The sequence below is a fragment of the Apodemus sylvaticus genome, chromosome 8 (genome assembly GCF_947179515.1).
Source record: "Apodemus sylvaticus chromosome 8, mApoSyl1.1, whole genome shotgun sequence".
Taxonomy (NCBI): Eukaryota; Metazoa; Chordata; class Mammalia; order Rodentia; family Muridae; genus Apodemus; species Apodemus sylvaticus.
Window position 1 is genome coordinate 67454365 of NC_067479.1, and position 12921 is coordinate 67467285.

The 12921-nt window shown below is 45.5% G+C and overlaps 1 protein-coding gene across 1 annotated transcript in view; it reads left to right on the forward strand.

Moving 5' to 3' along the window:
• The window catches only part of Atp8a2 (ATPase phospholipid transporting 8A2), a 427564-nt gene that overhangs the window by 82861 nt on the left and 331782 nt on the right, over positions 1-12921 (forward strand). The window contains exons 19-22 of the mRNA XM_052190506.1: positions 727-796; positions 2962-3046; positions 4189-4328; positions 6342-6480. Coding sequence (XP_052046466.1) covers positions 727-796; positions 2962-3046; positions 4189-4328; positions 6342-6480 — 434 coding nt within the window. The remainder of the gene's footprint in view (positions 1-726; positions 797-2961; positions 3047-4188; positions 4329-6341; positions 6481-12921) is intronic.

The following is a 12921-nucleotide window of genomic DNA, read 5'->3' on the forward strand; positions in this document are numbered from 1 at the left end:
GTGGGTCAGACTGGCCTCAGGTGGGGGATGCATTCCAGGAGGAGGAAGTGGGGGGGGGGGAAGCATGGAGCAGGGAGGAGGATGTGGGTCTTGTGTGCTTGAGCAGGGTGCTGTGAAAGAGGGTCAGTGGGAACTGGGTCAACCCTGTGGGGACGTAGGAAAAGAGGATGGACCTCAGGCAGCAGGAGTCACTGAGCTTCAGCATGTGGGCTTGACCCTGATCACAAGTGTATAAGGGAAAGAGTCTGGGTGTGCAGCAGTGGCCGGAGAGTGTGCCTGGTGCTGGATGGGACAGGCCTAGGAACTGGTAATTTCCTTCACCAATTAAAAGAAGCTGGACAAGGAAGACATGAGGTGTGTTGGCTCCCCCACCCTGCTGTTTGTGAGGATGGCTCTGGTGACCCGAATGGTTATTGAAAGGATTGACTGATTTGGCATGCAACAGCACATGGGCAAAGGTTCCATTTCTGACCCACTTGCAACCAGCCATGCAGCGAGTCCTTACGGCAAGGCGAGGCGTCCAGGCGTCTGTCCGTTGGGTGTGGATGAGGAAAGTGCACAGCTGAAGCTTTACTTTGAGGAGAAAGCTCCTGAGTCGTGGACCTGGTCATCTCTAGGCTCCACGTGGTTGCTTTGACTTTACTGCACCCAGGTCCTATAAAGCCAATGATGATGATTTTCCCTTCCCGTTTCTTTTCTTTCTCTTTCTTTTCTATACTGCTACAGTGACAGAAAAAGAATGTCTGTCATTGTCCGACTGCCATCAGGACAACTTCGACTCTACTGCAAGGGGGCCGTAAGTATCAGTGGTGCGGAGCATGGCCGACTCCTTGGACGCTGCTTTGCCCGTGTGTTGCTTTCCAACGCTGTTCACACATCCCTCATGGTCTTCCCAGGGCTGAACAGCCGTCTAACAAGCCACTAGGGGCACAGAGTCGAGGTGGCATTAGATCAGCGTGGGCAGTGGGCAGGGAAAAACCTGCTCTTAGCAGTCGTGAGCTTTGGACAGAGTCCTTGGAGTAGGGACTCCAGCTCTGGTTTTGCTGCCATTGTCTGGTGTCTATAAAGGTGATGGCACCACAGTGGTCTGTGATCCTCAGTCTGCCCTCTGGTGTTGCTGCTTCCCCAGCATCTATTCTTGCCCTGGAGACAAAGGTCATTTTCACAAGTAGATCTATTTGGCCAGTTTCTTAAGCCTGGCTTTTTCTCTAATATCCCTAACTAATAACAAGCAAACTCTAAAGGTGTTGTTGCTAAGGAAAGCTATTACTGATTATAAATTATATGGTTGTAAAATTGTATCCCATTGTGTGGTGGCTCTGTGGGATGAAGGGACTAATCCTCAAACTTACACCAGGAGTGAGGTACTGAGCCCGGAGCAGTTGTGAGTGGCAGAGGTCACACATCTCTGTCATCACGGCTACGGAGACACTGGGGCTTTTTGATGATAAACACTGTATGTAGCTTTTAAAGGCATTCCATTTGGCCCAACACAAATATTTCTACTTTTATGATAGGGAGGCTTTGGTTAAGGCCACGGAGGTCATAGCGTCCCAGAGTGACCTTGTGTGTAGGCTCTGTGTGGGTGCTGTGTGTTGTAGCTGCAGCAGCTGGGAGAGAAAGGCTTTGGAAGCAGGAGAGTGTAGGCAGGAAACACGGCCAGTGCCCATCACATTCTTCATGTTAGTTCTGTCCAAGCCTTCCCCTCCTCCAACAAACTAGTTTAGTTAAACAACAGCAACAACAGCAAACAGTATCTTGAGATGCTGCCTCGCATAGTGGAGTATCAGGAGCACGCATTCACCCATTCAGGCCGCTCAGTGTAAGGGGCACGGTGTGCCAAATTGGGTGTTTCTTGTCAAACGTGAGCCAAAAGCAAAAGCTTCTATGGTCACTTTGGTTATGGGAACTTCCATTATTGGCAGATTGTTTTAGGATAACTTAGGGAATGCGGTTTACTCTTTTTGCCTCTGCATAAAGATGTTTCAGTGTGAGCACACTAACTAAAAACAAAACAAAATAGCCAGGTATGGTGGCTCATACCTATAATTCCAGCACTTGGAAGGCAGAGACAATCAGATTTCTGTGGGCTCCAGTGAGATCCTACCTCAAACAAACAACAGACAAACAAACAACTAAAATCCATCCACAAACAAAACTCCCAAATCAGGGCTGACAAGACAACTCAGTGGCCAGGGTGCGTGCTGCCGAGTCTGACCACACTGAGTCAGCCCTGAGATCCATGTGGTGGGAGGAGAGAACGACTCCTGCAGCCTGTCCTCTGACCCCATACTCTCTTGCTGTGACACATCACATTTCGCGCGTGCGCACACGCCTCCACACACACACACACACACACACACACACAAGCAGTAAATTCAAAAAAATACCCATCCAAAACTTTCCAAGCATTGCTATGATGTAGCACAAAGTTCGCAGCTGACCTGTAGTGTGAGTTGCAGTCTAAATGTAGCCATGGGAAAGACAGAAAGTTACTTGAAAGTTATTGAAGGCAGTGCAAAAAGGGAGGCAGGAAAGATAAAATGTTTAGATTGAGCCCATCTCTGAGATATACGCACCTACTCCCAAATCTGAAAATACCCTGCACTGAAGCAGTACCATGCAGATGATGGGGGCTTAGCCTGTGCAGAGCCCGGGTCTGAGCTTTGTAGACATGTGAAGCTGTGGGCACGCTATCAGCCTTGCTCATGTCTCCACCCTCAGAATCTTCACCCCCTTCTTGTTCCCTTTTGATTTTTTTTTAAAATACACAGCAGCTTTTGGTATTGCTATGTGCATCTTACAAAGCTCATGTTTGGCTCAACTGACAGCTCCACTCTGCCCAAGTCAAGTATTTTCATGCTCATTACGCAGACACGACGGAGAACCTTGTTTAGCGTGCCCACTGGCAGATGCCCTCTGGGCTTTGCCAGCCTCAGTGGGTGTTTCTCCCTTTCACAGGATAATGTAATCTTTGAAAGACTTTCAAAGGACTCAAAGTACATGGAGGAGACATTATGCCATCTGGAATATTTTGCCACAGAAGGTAGGTGAGATTCTGAGATGCTGCTTTTGACCCTGCAGGTGAGGTGTCATGTGAGGTGTCATGTGACCGTGGCTGTGCTCGGGTGGGCAGGCGTGCCTTCGGACAGATGTGCCTTCGGACAGATGCGAGCTTCTCAGTACTGGCTTTCTTCCCAGGACTGGTTTTCCAGCTGCTTTCCCTTGTCCCTTTTCACATCCTGTGGCAGCGAGGAAGTGGATGGCAGGGTCCAAACTCCGTTACCTGTGTTTGACTCTGCCATGTCACAAGTGTCGCTAAAACAGAAGGCAGCCGACCCACAGCAATCAGAATCACAGTTGTCCCTTTCCCCAGATACCCTAGGCGTCATTTTGCTGACCTCGTGCTATCATTTGTCCAGGACTTAAGCAGATACTAATTCCAATTGTTCACAGTGAGCAGGAACACAGCACAACAGGCTGTTTATTGGTGTCTTGAAATGTGCTCCCTGGCTGCCCGTGGCACACATACATGTGAGCCACACAGATTCTGTGCCTCTCTGCGGTGGGAGACTTACTCACGGGATCTCACGCACTCCCAAATTTATGGGAAGGGCAGTTTGTGTTTGTTTACGTGACAGCATCGGGGAGGGTGTGAGTTACTCTTCTCAATGCTACAGGAAGATGCTTGGCAAAGGCTTCCTGAGAAAGAAGGGGCTTATTTTTTCTGGAGATTGAGGGTCCAGTCTATCATGGTGGGGAAAACATGGTGACAGGAGCTGGGGGCAGCTGTTCGCATTGCATCTTGGGAAGCAGAGTGAGATGAAGGCTGACCAACACATCTCACTGCTTCTGATTCAGTGTGGGACACAGGACAGCCCTCGGAGAGGGGCCACTTATAGTCCGAATGGGCATTCCCACCTGTACCTAGGAACACCCTCCCAGACATGGCCAGACATTGTTTTACTAAACGACTCTACAGCTGATCAGGCTAACAATCAATATTAACAATTGCACTGGGCAACTTTAAAATTTCCCTTTGTAGCTCTGTGAATGTTAAGTTAGAGGAACCTAAGAAGCAGATGGCCTTTTTAATTTTTGAACATGCTGACACAGAAAGTACCATGTGATGTCCTTTGGGAGGAGGTGTGTTCTGTGCCCCACCTCTTACCCGTGGCTGCCTTGCAGGCCTGCGGACTCTGTGTGTGGCCTATGCAGATCTTTCTGAGAATGAGTATGAGGAGTGGCTGAAAGTCTATCAAGAGGCCAGCATCATTCTGAAGGACAGAGCCCAGAGGCTGGAAGAGTGCTACGAGATCATCGAGAAGGTAACTTCATAAGACTAAGAGTCAGCCCGGGGAAGGATGAAACATTTGTTGAGCAGAGTCTTTGGATAGGAATCAATTTGTTGTCCTGGAATACTGTTGTTCTCTCTAGATGTCTTTGTAGACTGTCTTAGTCAGGATTTATATTCCTGTACAAAACGCCATGACCAAGAAGCAAGTTGGGGAGGAAAGGGTTTATTATTCAGCTTACACTTCCACATTGCTGTTCATCACCAAAGGAAGTGAGGACAGGATCTCACACAGGACAGGAATTTGGAGGCAAATGCTGATGCAGAGGCCATGGAGAGATGCTGCTTACTGGCTTGCTTCCCCTGACTTGCTCAGCTTGCTTTCTTATAGAACCCTGTACCATCAGCCCAGGGATGGCACCACCCACAATGGTCTGGGTCCTGCCCCTCTTGTTTACTAATTGAGAAAATGCCTTACAGCTGGATCTCAAGGAGGCATTTCCTCAAGGGAGACTCCTTTCTCTGTGATAACTCCAGCTTGTGTCAAGTTGACACACAAGACCATCCAGTACATGGATTCTCAGTTTTTCATCATTCCTTTGCTTTGGGATGTTCTCAGGTTAGGCTGTCTGAAAGGTCTAGCCACCATGAGTCAGGTATTAATGAAACCATGGATATCTGGTCAAAACTAGCCTTGGTGGGCTGAAGAGATGGCTTGTTTGTAAACAAGGACCTAAGTTCATTTGATCCTCTAAACCTGAATTCTTTGCAAAAAGAGTATGATTGGCACCTGCTGGTGATTCCAGTACTGGAGAGGGCAGAGTAGAGAGTCTCTGGGATTTGAGAGCTAGCCAGCTTAATGTATATGCCAAGTTGCAAGCTATTGAGAGACCCTGTCTCAAAACAAAAGGTAGTGGGAAATGGCAGCTATGGAATGACACATGAGGGTGTCCTCTGACCTGTGTGGGAACACACAGACACACACAGTCACACAGAAGGACAGACAGACATATAGACAGACAGACAGACAGACAGACAGACACACACACACACACACACACACACACACTCATTCGCTCATGCACATCAGTATATAAGCATTAGTGATTCTCTAGCTGTGCCTGAGAGTAGACCTAACGTTGGCTTACCCACTGAGCTCCACGCATGTAGCACTGTGCATGCTGGGTAGACACACTGTACCTGTGGACAGTTTTCCATTTAAATGATGTCCATGCTTCGCCTTTGCTGTCCCTTTGCCACTTACTTCAGTTTCCATCTTGGTGTTTTTCTTTTCTGTGTGTTCCAGTACATTAGGTAATTTTACACTTATTTCAATGTCCCGCCCTCTGCACACTCCATTTCAGTCTTCTCAGATCATGTCAGCAACCTCTGAACTACCTGTTTTCTAGTTTCTATCCTATGAAAGCCATCACCTGCTGTCCTTCCTCATTCCTCTCCTAGCTGTATAATTCCATTTTACTTTTCAATATTTAATTTAGTTTCTCTTTGATGCATTGGTCCTTGACATGGCTGTGCCCAGGTCAAAGAGTGCACGTTCAGTCCAGATTTCACTTGCTCTCTACAATGGAGGAAAGTCACAGCAGGAACTCAAGGCAGGAGCTGACGCAGAGGCCATAGAGCAATGCTGCTTACTCGCCATGGCTTACACAGCCTGCTTTCTGTAGAACTAGAGGCCACCTGCTCAAGAGTGGCACTGCCTACAGTGACCTGGGCTCTCCCATTATAACCATCCATCAAGAAAACACACCAGAGACCTACCTACAGGTCACTCCGATGGAGGTATTTTCTCAACCGAGGCTCTTCCTAGGTGATGCTAGTCTGAGTCAAATTGACAAAATCTAAACATGCCACCCAGGTACCATGCACGGGATGATTGATGGGATTGTCTTGGGCAGCTCAACATGGCTGACGGTCTGTGAAAGCGTCAGACCTGGGTGTCAGGCATGTGTGAGAACCGTGTCAGGGATGCCAGGGCTCTGTTCTTAAGGAGGAACTGTGCCTTAACTGATGGTATTTTCCAACCTAGAATTTACTGTTACTTGGAGCTACAGCCATTGAAGATCGCCTTCAAGCCGGGGTTCCAGAGACCATCGCTACTCTGTTGAAGGCAGAAATCAAAATATGGGTGTTGACAGGAGACAAGCAAGAAACTGCAATTAATATCGGTAATCAGTTTCCTAAAATTCCTGGCACTTTCTTGTAAAAATGTGTGTTGTTTGACTGCGTTGGCAGTTTATGGATCTCTCTTTGGTTTCCACCAAGAAGGAATCCAATGATATGCTCATATGGGTCTATTCTGCCTATTATAAATGGCAAAAGAGACAGACAGACAAACAGAGAAACAGAGACAGAGACAGATATAGACATAGACACCCACAGAATACCCATGATATGCCCCACAGACACTAGGAGGTTAAACAGTACAGAAGGCCCAATTGAGGATACTTCAATCTCACTTAGAAGGGGAAACAAAATAATCAAGGGAAGCTGAGGAAGGGGTGTGAGAGAGGAGAAGTGGAGAGGGGGCAGGATCAGGAGACAGGAGAGAAGCCCAGAGGGCCAGGAGAATGAGAGGAAATAAGCAGCTGCCAGGGATGGGGGCTGGAGGAAACCTCTAGAATGGTTCCAGAGACTTGGGAATGGGGGAGGCTTTTAATTGATTTTAAACCACCTGGGTCTCTGGCATTATGTCCTCACGAGACCTGGCATTTTTATAATAAAATGAATAGATAGATTTGCAAAACTTGTGTGGTGGAAATGTGACCAGTGGTAGGTAGCACATGTTTGCCCAGCACACGCAAATCCCCAGCACTGCCAACAAAGACAAAGGACAAAAATGAAATCACAGACACACTCTGCCCTGGCTCACTTTAGAAGAGAACAGGCCCGAAAGCCTCAGGTCCAGGACTGGCTGCCCTCAGAGCAGGTTCCTCAGGTCCTGCCCTCACTGCAGTGCAGGGCCCCTCTTCACACCCTTCTTGCTGGGTTCAGTTGTCCCCTCAGACAGTACCTTCCCACGAAGGTGATTTTTATTTTATTTTATTTTATTTATTTATTTATTTATTTATTTATTTATTGGATTTGGTTTTTTTCGAGACAGGGTTTCTCTGTGTAGCCCTGGCTGTCCTGGAGCTCACTCTGTAGACCAGGCTGGCCTCGAACTCAGAAATCCGTCTACCTCTGCCTCCCAAAGTGCTGGGATTACAGGCATGCGCCACCACCACCCAGCTTTTTATTTTAAAACTAGGTAAATTCCACTAATCATTTTTTAAAAATCTGAGCTAATTGTTAACTATATACACTTTAGACTCCCAAACACCTAATGTTAGTTAGACTCATGAGAGAACAGGAAGAGTTTTCACTGAGCCTCTGAGATAGTAAACTCTGGGTGTAGATCGGAGTTCTTGTCTGTCACTCAGGTGTGTGATTTTGGATAAGAGTGTGGTGACAGTTCTCTACAGACCCATTGCTTTTACTAGTCAGTAAACCTTCAAGCCTACAGCCCTGTGATGTGCCAGTAACTATTCAAATGAAGGGACGGCATTTGCCTCGTGAGGACTGTTCCCATAGGTGTCTGTGGGTGGCTTCCTCTCCAATTTTGGCCTTAAACAGATTTTTCCATGATGCAGCCTATGAGCCCTGTTCACAGAGTATAAAGCAAGCTGACTGTAACCCTGAGGTGATGCTTGCTAAGTCTTGTAGTGATTAGAAAATTGTAAATCTGCAAGTGAGAATGGTATCAGGGTCGCATTCTTCATTTTCTCACGTCCTGAGTGAAATGCATCATTAACATGTAACATTGCAAACTTTAAGCGGGTATCCATGCTTCTTAAAGGAAAGGCATGATAGCGCGTACCTGAGGAGGATTCTGGATTCTACTTCAGCACATCTGGATGTCCATGCTGAACTCCAGCAGAAAAAGCCCTGGACCAGTGTCCAGAGGCAGAGTCTAGTGTGTACGTGTCTTCCCTGCTCCATAGCCCTCGTCCCTAGGAAATCCAGTGGTATCACCCAGGCTGCTTAAGCTATGTCAAGGGAGCTTCACTATTTCTCTTGTTAAAACCAGAAAGTATTTTAAAACAAAAAGAAATAAAATAATTTAAAATCCCAAAATTTAATAGACAATTAAACATGTCACAGAAAAAAAAATCATGTCAAAATTAAAACCAGAGAGGTAACCCTGAACAGTTTTGTACAGAGTTGCATACCATCTTAACTGCACTGCTGGGTAGCTCTGAGGCTCTGGGGTGGGTCCCTGGGTCCCATTTAATGTTTCACATATACTTTCTTCCCTCCTGGAAGTTCTCAGATTAGCTCCAAAAGAAGGCCTAGATTTGATTTTCACTTACAAAGAGGGGATATTTTGACTAATTATTCCCCTGTACGTTGGTCTAACTCTCCATCCCCGAGGGACCTCTCACGACTCCAGGCAGCCCAGACTGTTAGAAACTCATGCTCTGTCAGTAATGCAACAAGATTTACAGGAAGCCTTTTATTTGAACAACAGCTGCCGAAGCAAGCTGTAATTTTTAAACCCTGGATTTCTGCTTTATTTTATAGTTTGCAATTTAAACAAAATGCTATTTGACAACCAAAGGTACACAAAAGCCTTACGGAGAACCCCTCAGTACTTTCTTCCCAGTGTGGTGGGAGGAACCAAGTGGTGAGGCATGAGTGTAAAGAAAGCCAAAGGCTTCTGAGGAGAAGCAGATGAAGCTGCTTGGTTTCGTTTGGAAAATGAAGTTGGATTGTGCTCAGAAAATTATCATAGACCACTTGCCCTCAGAAGACCTGGGACATTTAGTTTGGGTAACTGTGAGCACCAATCCGGGATTGCTGCCCTTGATTTCTAATGGTTTTGGATGAAATGAGATCAACTCTTGGAGAAGAGCCAGATAAAGAAGTCTATCCACTCTTGTAAATTGATGTCTGGCTCTTTAATCCAGAGATCTGTAAACTGGGCCACCGGGACTGAGCGTGAGCCCCTCCCCGCCCCCACTTCTGGGGTTGAAGTAAACAGCACACCAGAAAGGCACTTACTCTCCTCACTACTGGTTTGATCAATATACAGAGAAAGAAAACACCATAAGGCTTTGGATCTTAGAGCAGGATGTGAGTTTAAGACAATAAGGTAACATTTCACCCTAAAAAACATCACCAAACTAAAGCATCCAGCTCTCCCCAGTACGTTCCCCTTTGGGGAGCAAGTGGAGAGAGCAAGCTCATATGCCCAGACACATCTAAATCTAGATTTCTAGTTATTTATTTATTTATCAATCATCTTATTTGTTAACATTTCAAATGATATCCCCCTTCATGGTTACCCCTCCGCCAACCCCCATCCCATCCCTCCTTGCCCCTCCCCTTTGCTTCTATGAGGGTAGGTGCTCCTCCACCCATTCGCCCGCTCAGGCTTCACACCTCCAGTAGATAGGCAGGGCCCCCAGTTGAGGGATTGTGTCTCAAAAATTTTAACCCAGAAATATTCCTGTCCAAAGGAAAGACAGGGACAAAATAAATGGAACTGGAGGATATGCCATCCAGAGACTGCTCTTAAGGATCCATCCCATCTGCAGACACCAACCCCCAACACTATTGCTGATGCCAAGAAGCACTTGCTGACAGGAGTTCTGGGAGGTTCTATCAGCACCTGACCAATACAGATGCACATACTTCTTTGTCTGAGCGCAGGGACCCCAATGGAAGAGCTAGGGGAAGGACTGAAGAGCCAAATCTAAATTTCTATGAAGACATGTTTGAAAGATTGCAAAGAGGCTAGTCTTCCTGACTGCACATCCTGGGATCACAGCAACACCAGACCATCATTACCTTGACTCAACATGGTGCCAACCCACAAACATGCGTTGTGTTGGAGGGTCTCAGTTATTCCCCAGAGAATCTGGTCAGTTCTGAAAGCCTGCATGTGGACAGATAAAAACCATTGTTAGGCACTGTGATACAAGCTTGTCTCATAGGCTACTCCAATAGGAACCAGAAGGTCCAGGTAAGAGCCCATCGTCTAGAGAGCCAAGGAGCAGAGGGTTTCCCATAGAACCTGGTTCCTGGCACCTTTCTCTCAGACATTTAGGCTTCCTCAGGAACCCATGCCCAAGGAAATATGTGCTTACCTAGCCATATCTTGTGAGCTTCAAGTTCCACAGACGTCATCTATTCTATTAACTGTTGTTATGTTTTAAATTTTGCGTCTTTATATTTAGAAATTTTTCAGTTTTTTACCCGGCTTCAGTTGATAGATAATAAAATCTGGGACGTGTTGGATCACATTGGCCACTTAAAATAATTTGAGATGAAAATTATTTCCATCCTCATGACTTTAAAATGAAATGGATACACAGTAGTAGCATTTTGGTCTCATTAACTCCACATTCATAAGAACAGTAATGCAGACTGGAAACTTGGCATTTACTGTATGCTTGTTCGATAGATGATTATCCCATGGCAATAAGGAAGTGACAGCTTTGGAGCTCACAAAGGTCTTCTCTGAAATCCCACTTTAGGCTATAATAACAAAATGTTAAGCTTAAGAATGAATTTTTCTGGTTCCCCCAAACATAGCTAGTAAGCATGTAGGATATGGCCCCCAAAAGCAAGATGATCATTTATGTAGATAAACCACTGTGTCTCACAAGACACACATCCTACAACTTAATTTGACTAAGTTAATTTCTAAGGTACTATGGAAAAATACACTTAAAATTAGTGTAACAGCTGCTAAGATAGCTAGTAGTAGAGCACTAGAGTGGGAAGCACTGGGTTCAAACCCAAGCACCATAAAAATACATTTTAGGGCTGGTGAGGTGATGAGTCAGTGGGTAAACGTGCTTGCTGCCAGGCTGCGACTTGAGTCTGATCCCAGGAATGCACATGATCCAAAGAACCGACATGGTGGAAGCAGAGACCTGGCTTGTGGGAGTTGTCCTCTAATGTGCACACATACACACACCCAACACACACACACACACACACATACACACCTAACACACACACCTAACACACACACCCAACACACACATAAACACAACACACAACCAACACACACACACACCTAACACACACACACAAACACAACACACACCCAACACACATACACACACACACACACCTAACACACACAAACACAATACACACCCAACACACATACACACACAAAACATCAAAAAGTTTTGATTTTCAACTCTAAAACTGTTATTATAGGTAGAGATAGATGTAGACAATTGCCAAAGAAAGTCAACAATCCCAAACAGAACAAATATTATCAAATCTATGAATGAGCTCTTCTGATGCTCATTCCACTGAGAGAATGCTGCCAATTAAAACAAGCATCCAAAGCCCCAAGCAGCTTGCTGTCAAGTTGTTAGGGTGTAAACACAGTGCGGGCATTGGAACAGGGAGGCAGCACCATGTTCTTGCATCCTCCACCTCCAGTTTCAGAAGCCAGATGTTCAGGAAGCTCTGGAATCTCTTTAATAGGCCCTGAGCTAGGAGCATGAGACCTGGACCCCTTAGGCAACCTTAATCCTGCATTCTGCAATCTGAAATGTTGGGGTGTTCACTCTAGACTGATTTGGTCTTTAAAAACAACTTTAGTTTGAGAAACTCTGGGTTACTTCTTTGTATGGTTACTACACTTTTTGGAAATGGCTCCAGAAATTTTATATATATAAAATATATATTTATTTTAATATATATATATATATATAATATATATATCAGAAATAATATATTTATTAAAAGCTATTGCTTTTGTCTTTATAGTCTGTCTTCTGGATGCTTTTGCTTAATATTTATTTTTTTAAAAATGGCAATCCTGAGTGAAGGTTAGGGTGTACATTCCAAAATAAACAAGTGAAAAAAATTTTTTAAGCCTACAAAAGTTTTTCTTGGTCTTCTTTGGGTTCTGCCTTGTTTGTGTCAGTCAGAGGTAGTAGTTTGTTTTCTAAGAGTCAACCTCTCTAGCCCCAAGTAGTTAGCTACATTTCTTGGACCAGGGATGATCTCCCTCCTGTTGGTTGGGCCTTATGTCCACTTAGACAGCGGTTGGTTGCTGCGATGTAGGAGTGCCACTACTGCTCCTTGACGGACATCTTGCCACGCTGGCTGTTGTTCTAGTCTACTGCCATGCTAGCTGGGTAAGGTTGTTGGCTGCTTCCCCCACGAGGCAGCTTGCACAGTATTTTCTGATATTATGAAAGCTAGAGGACAGGAAGGAGGCTTCCAGGTTAGATCCAGTGTGAATCTTCTGAGTCCTGTGTTGGAAGTGTGTGACCTTCAGCAATAGGAACTTATTGTCAGATGTCCACCTCTGAGAGACAACCAAGGGCAGCAGCAATAGCCTACATTGTCTTAGGAGCCACTTGGCCTAGCCTGCCTGATGACTCAGAGGTTTCTTGTGCATGGTACTGGAGATTTTATTAGAAAGTCTATATGGCTCTTGTAGGGAGCATTGCTAGTCCAAGAGGCATGCGTGTGTGTGTGTGTGTGTGTGTGTGTGTGTGTGTGTGTGTGTACTCCACACACACACACATGCAACACACATATGTGTATGTACGTATGTATGTATATATATATTATATATATAATATATA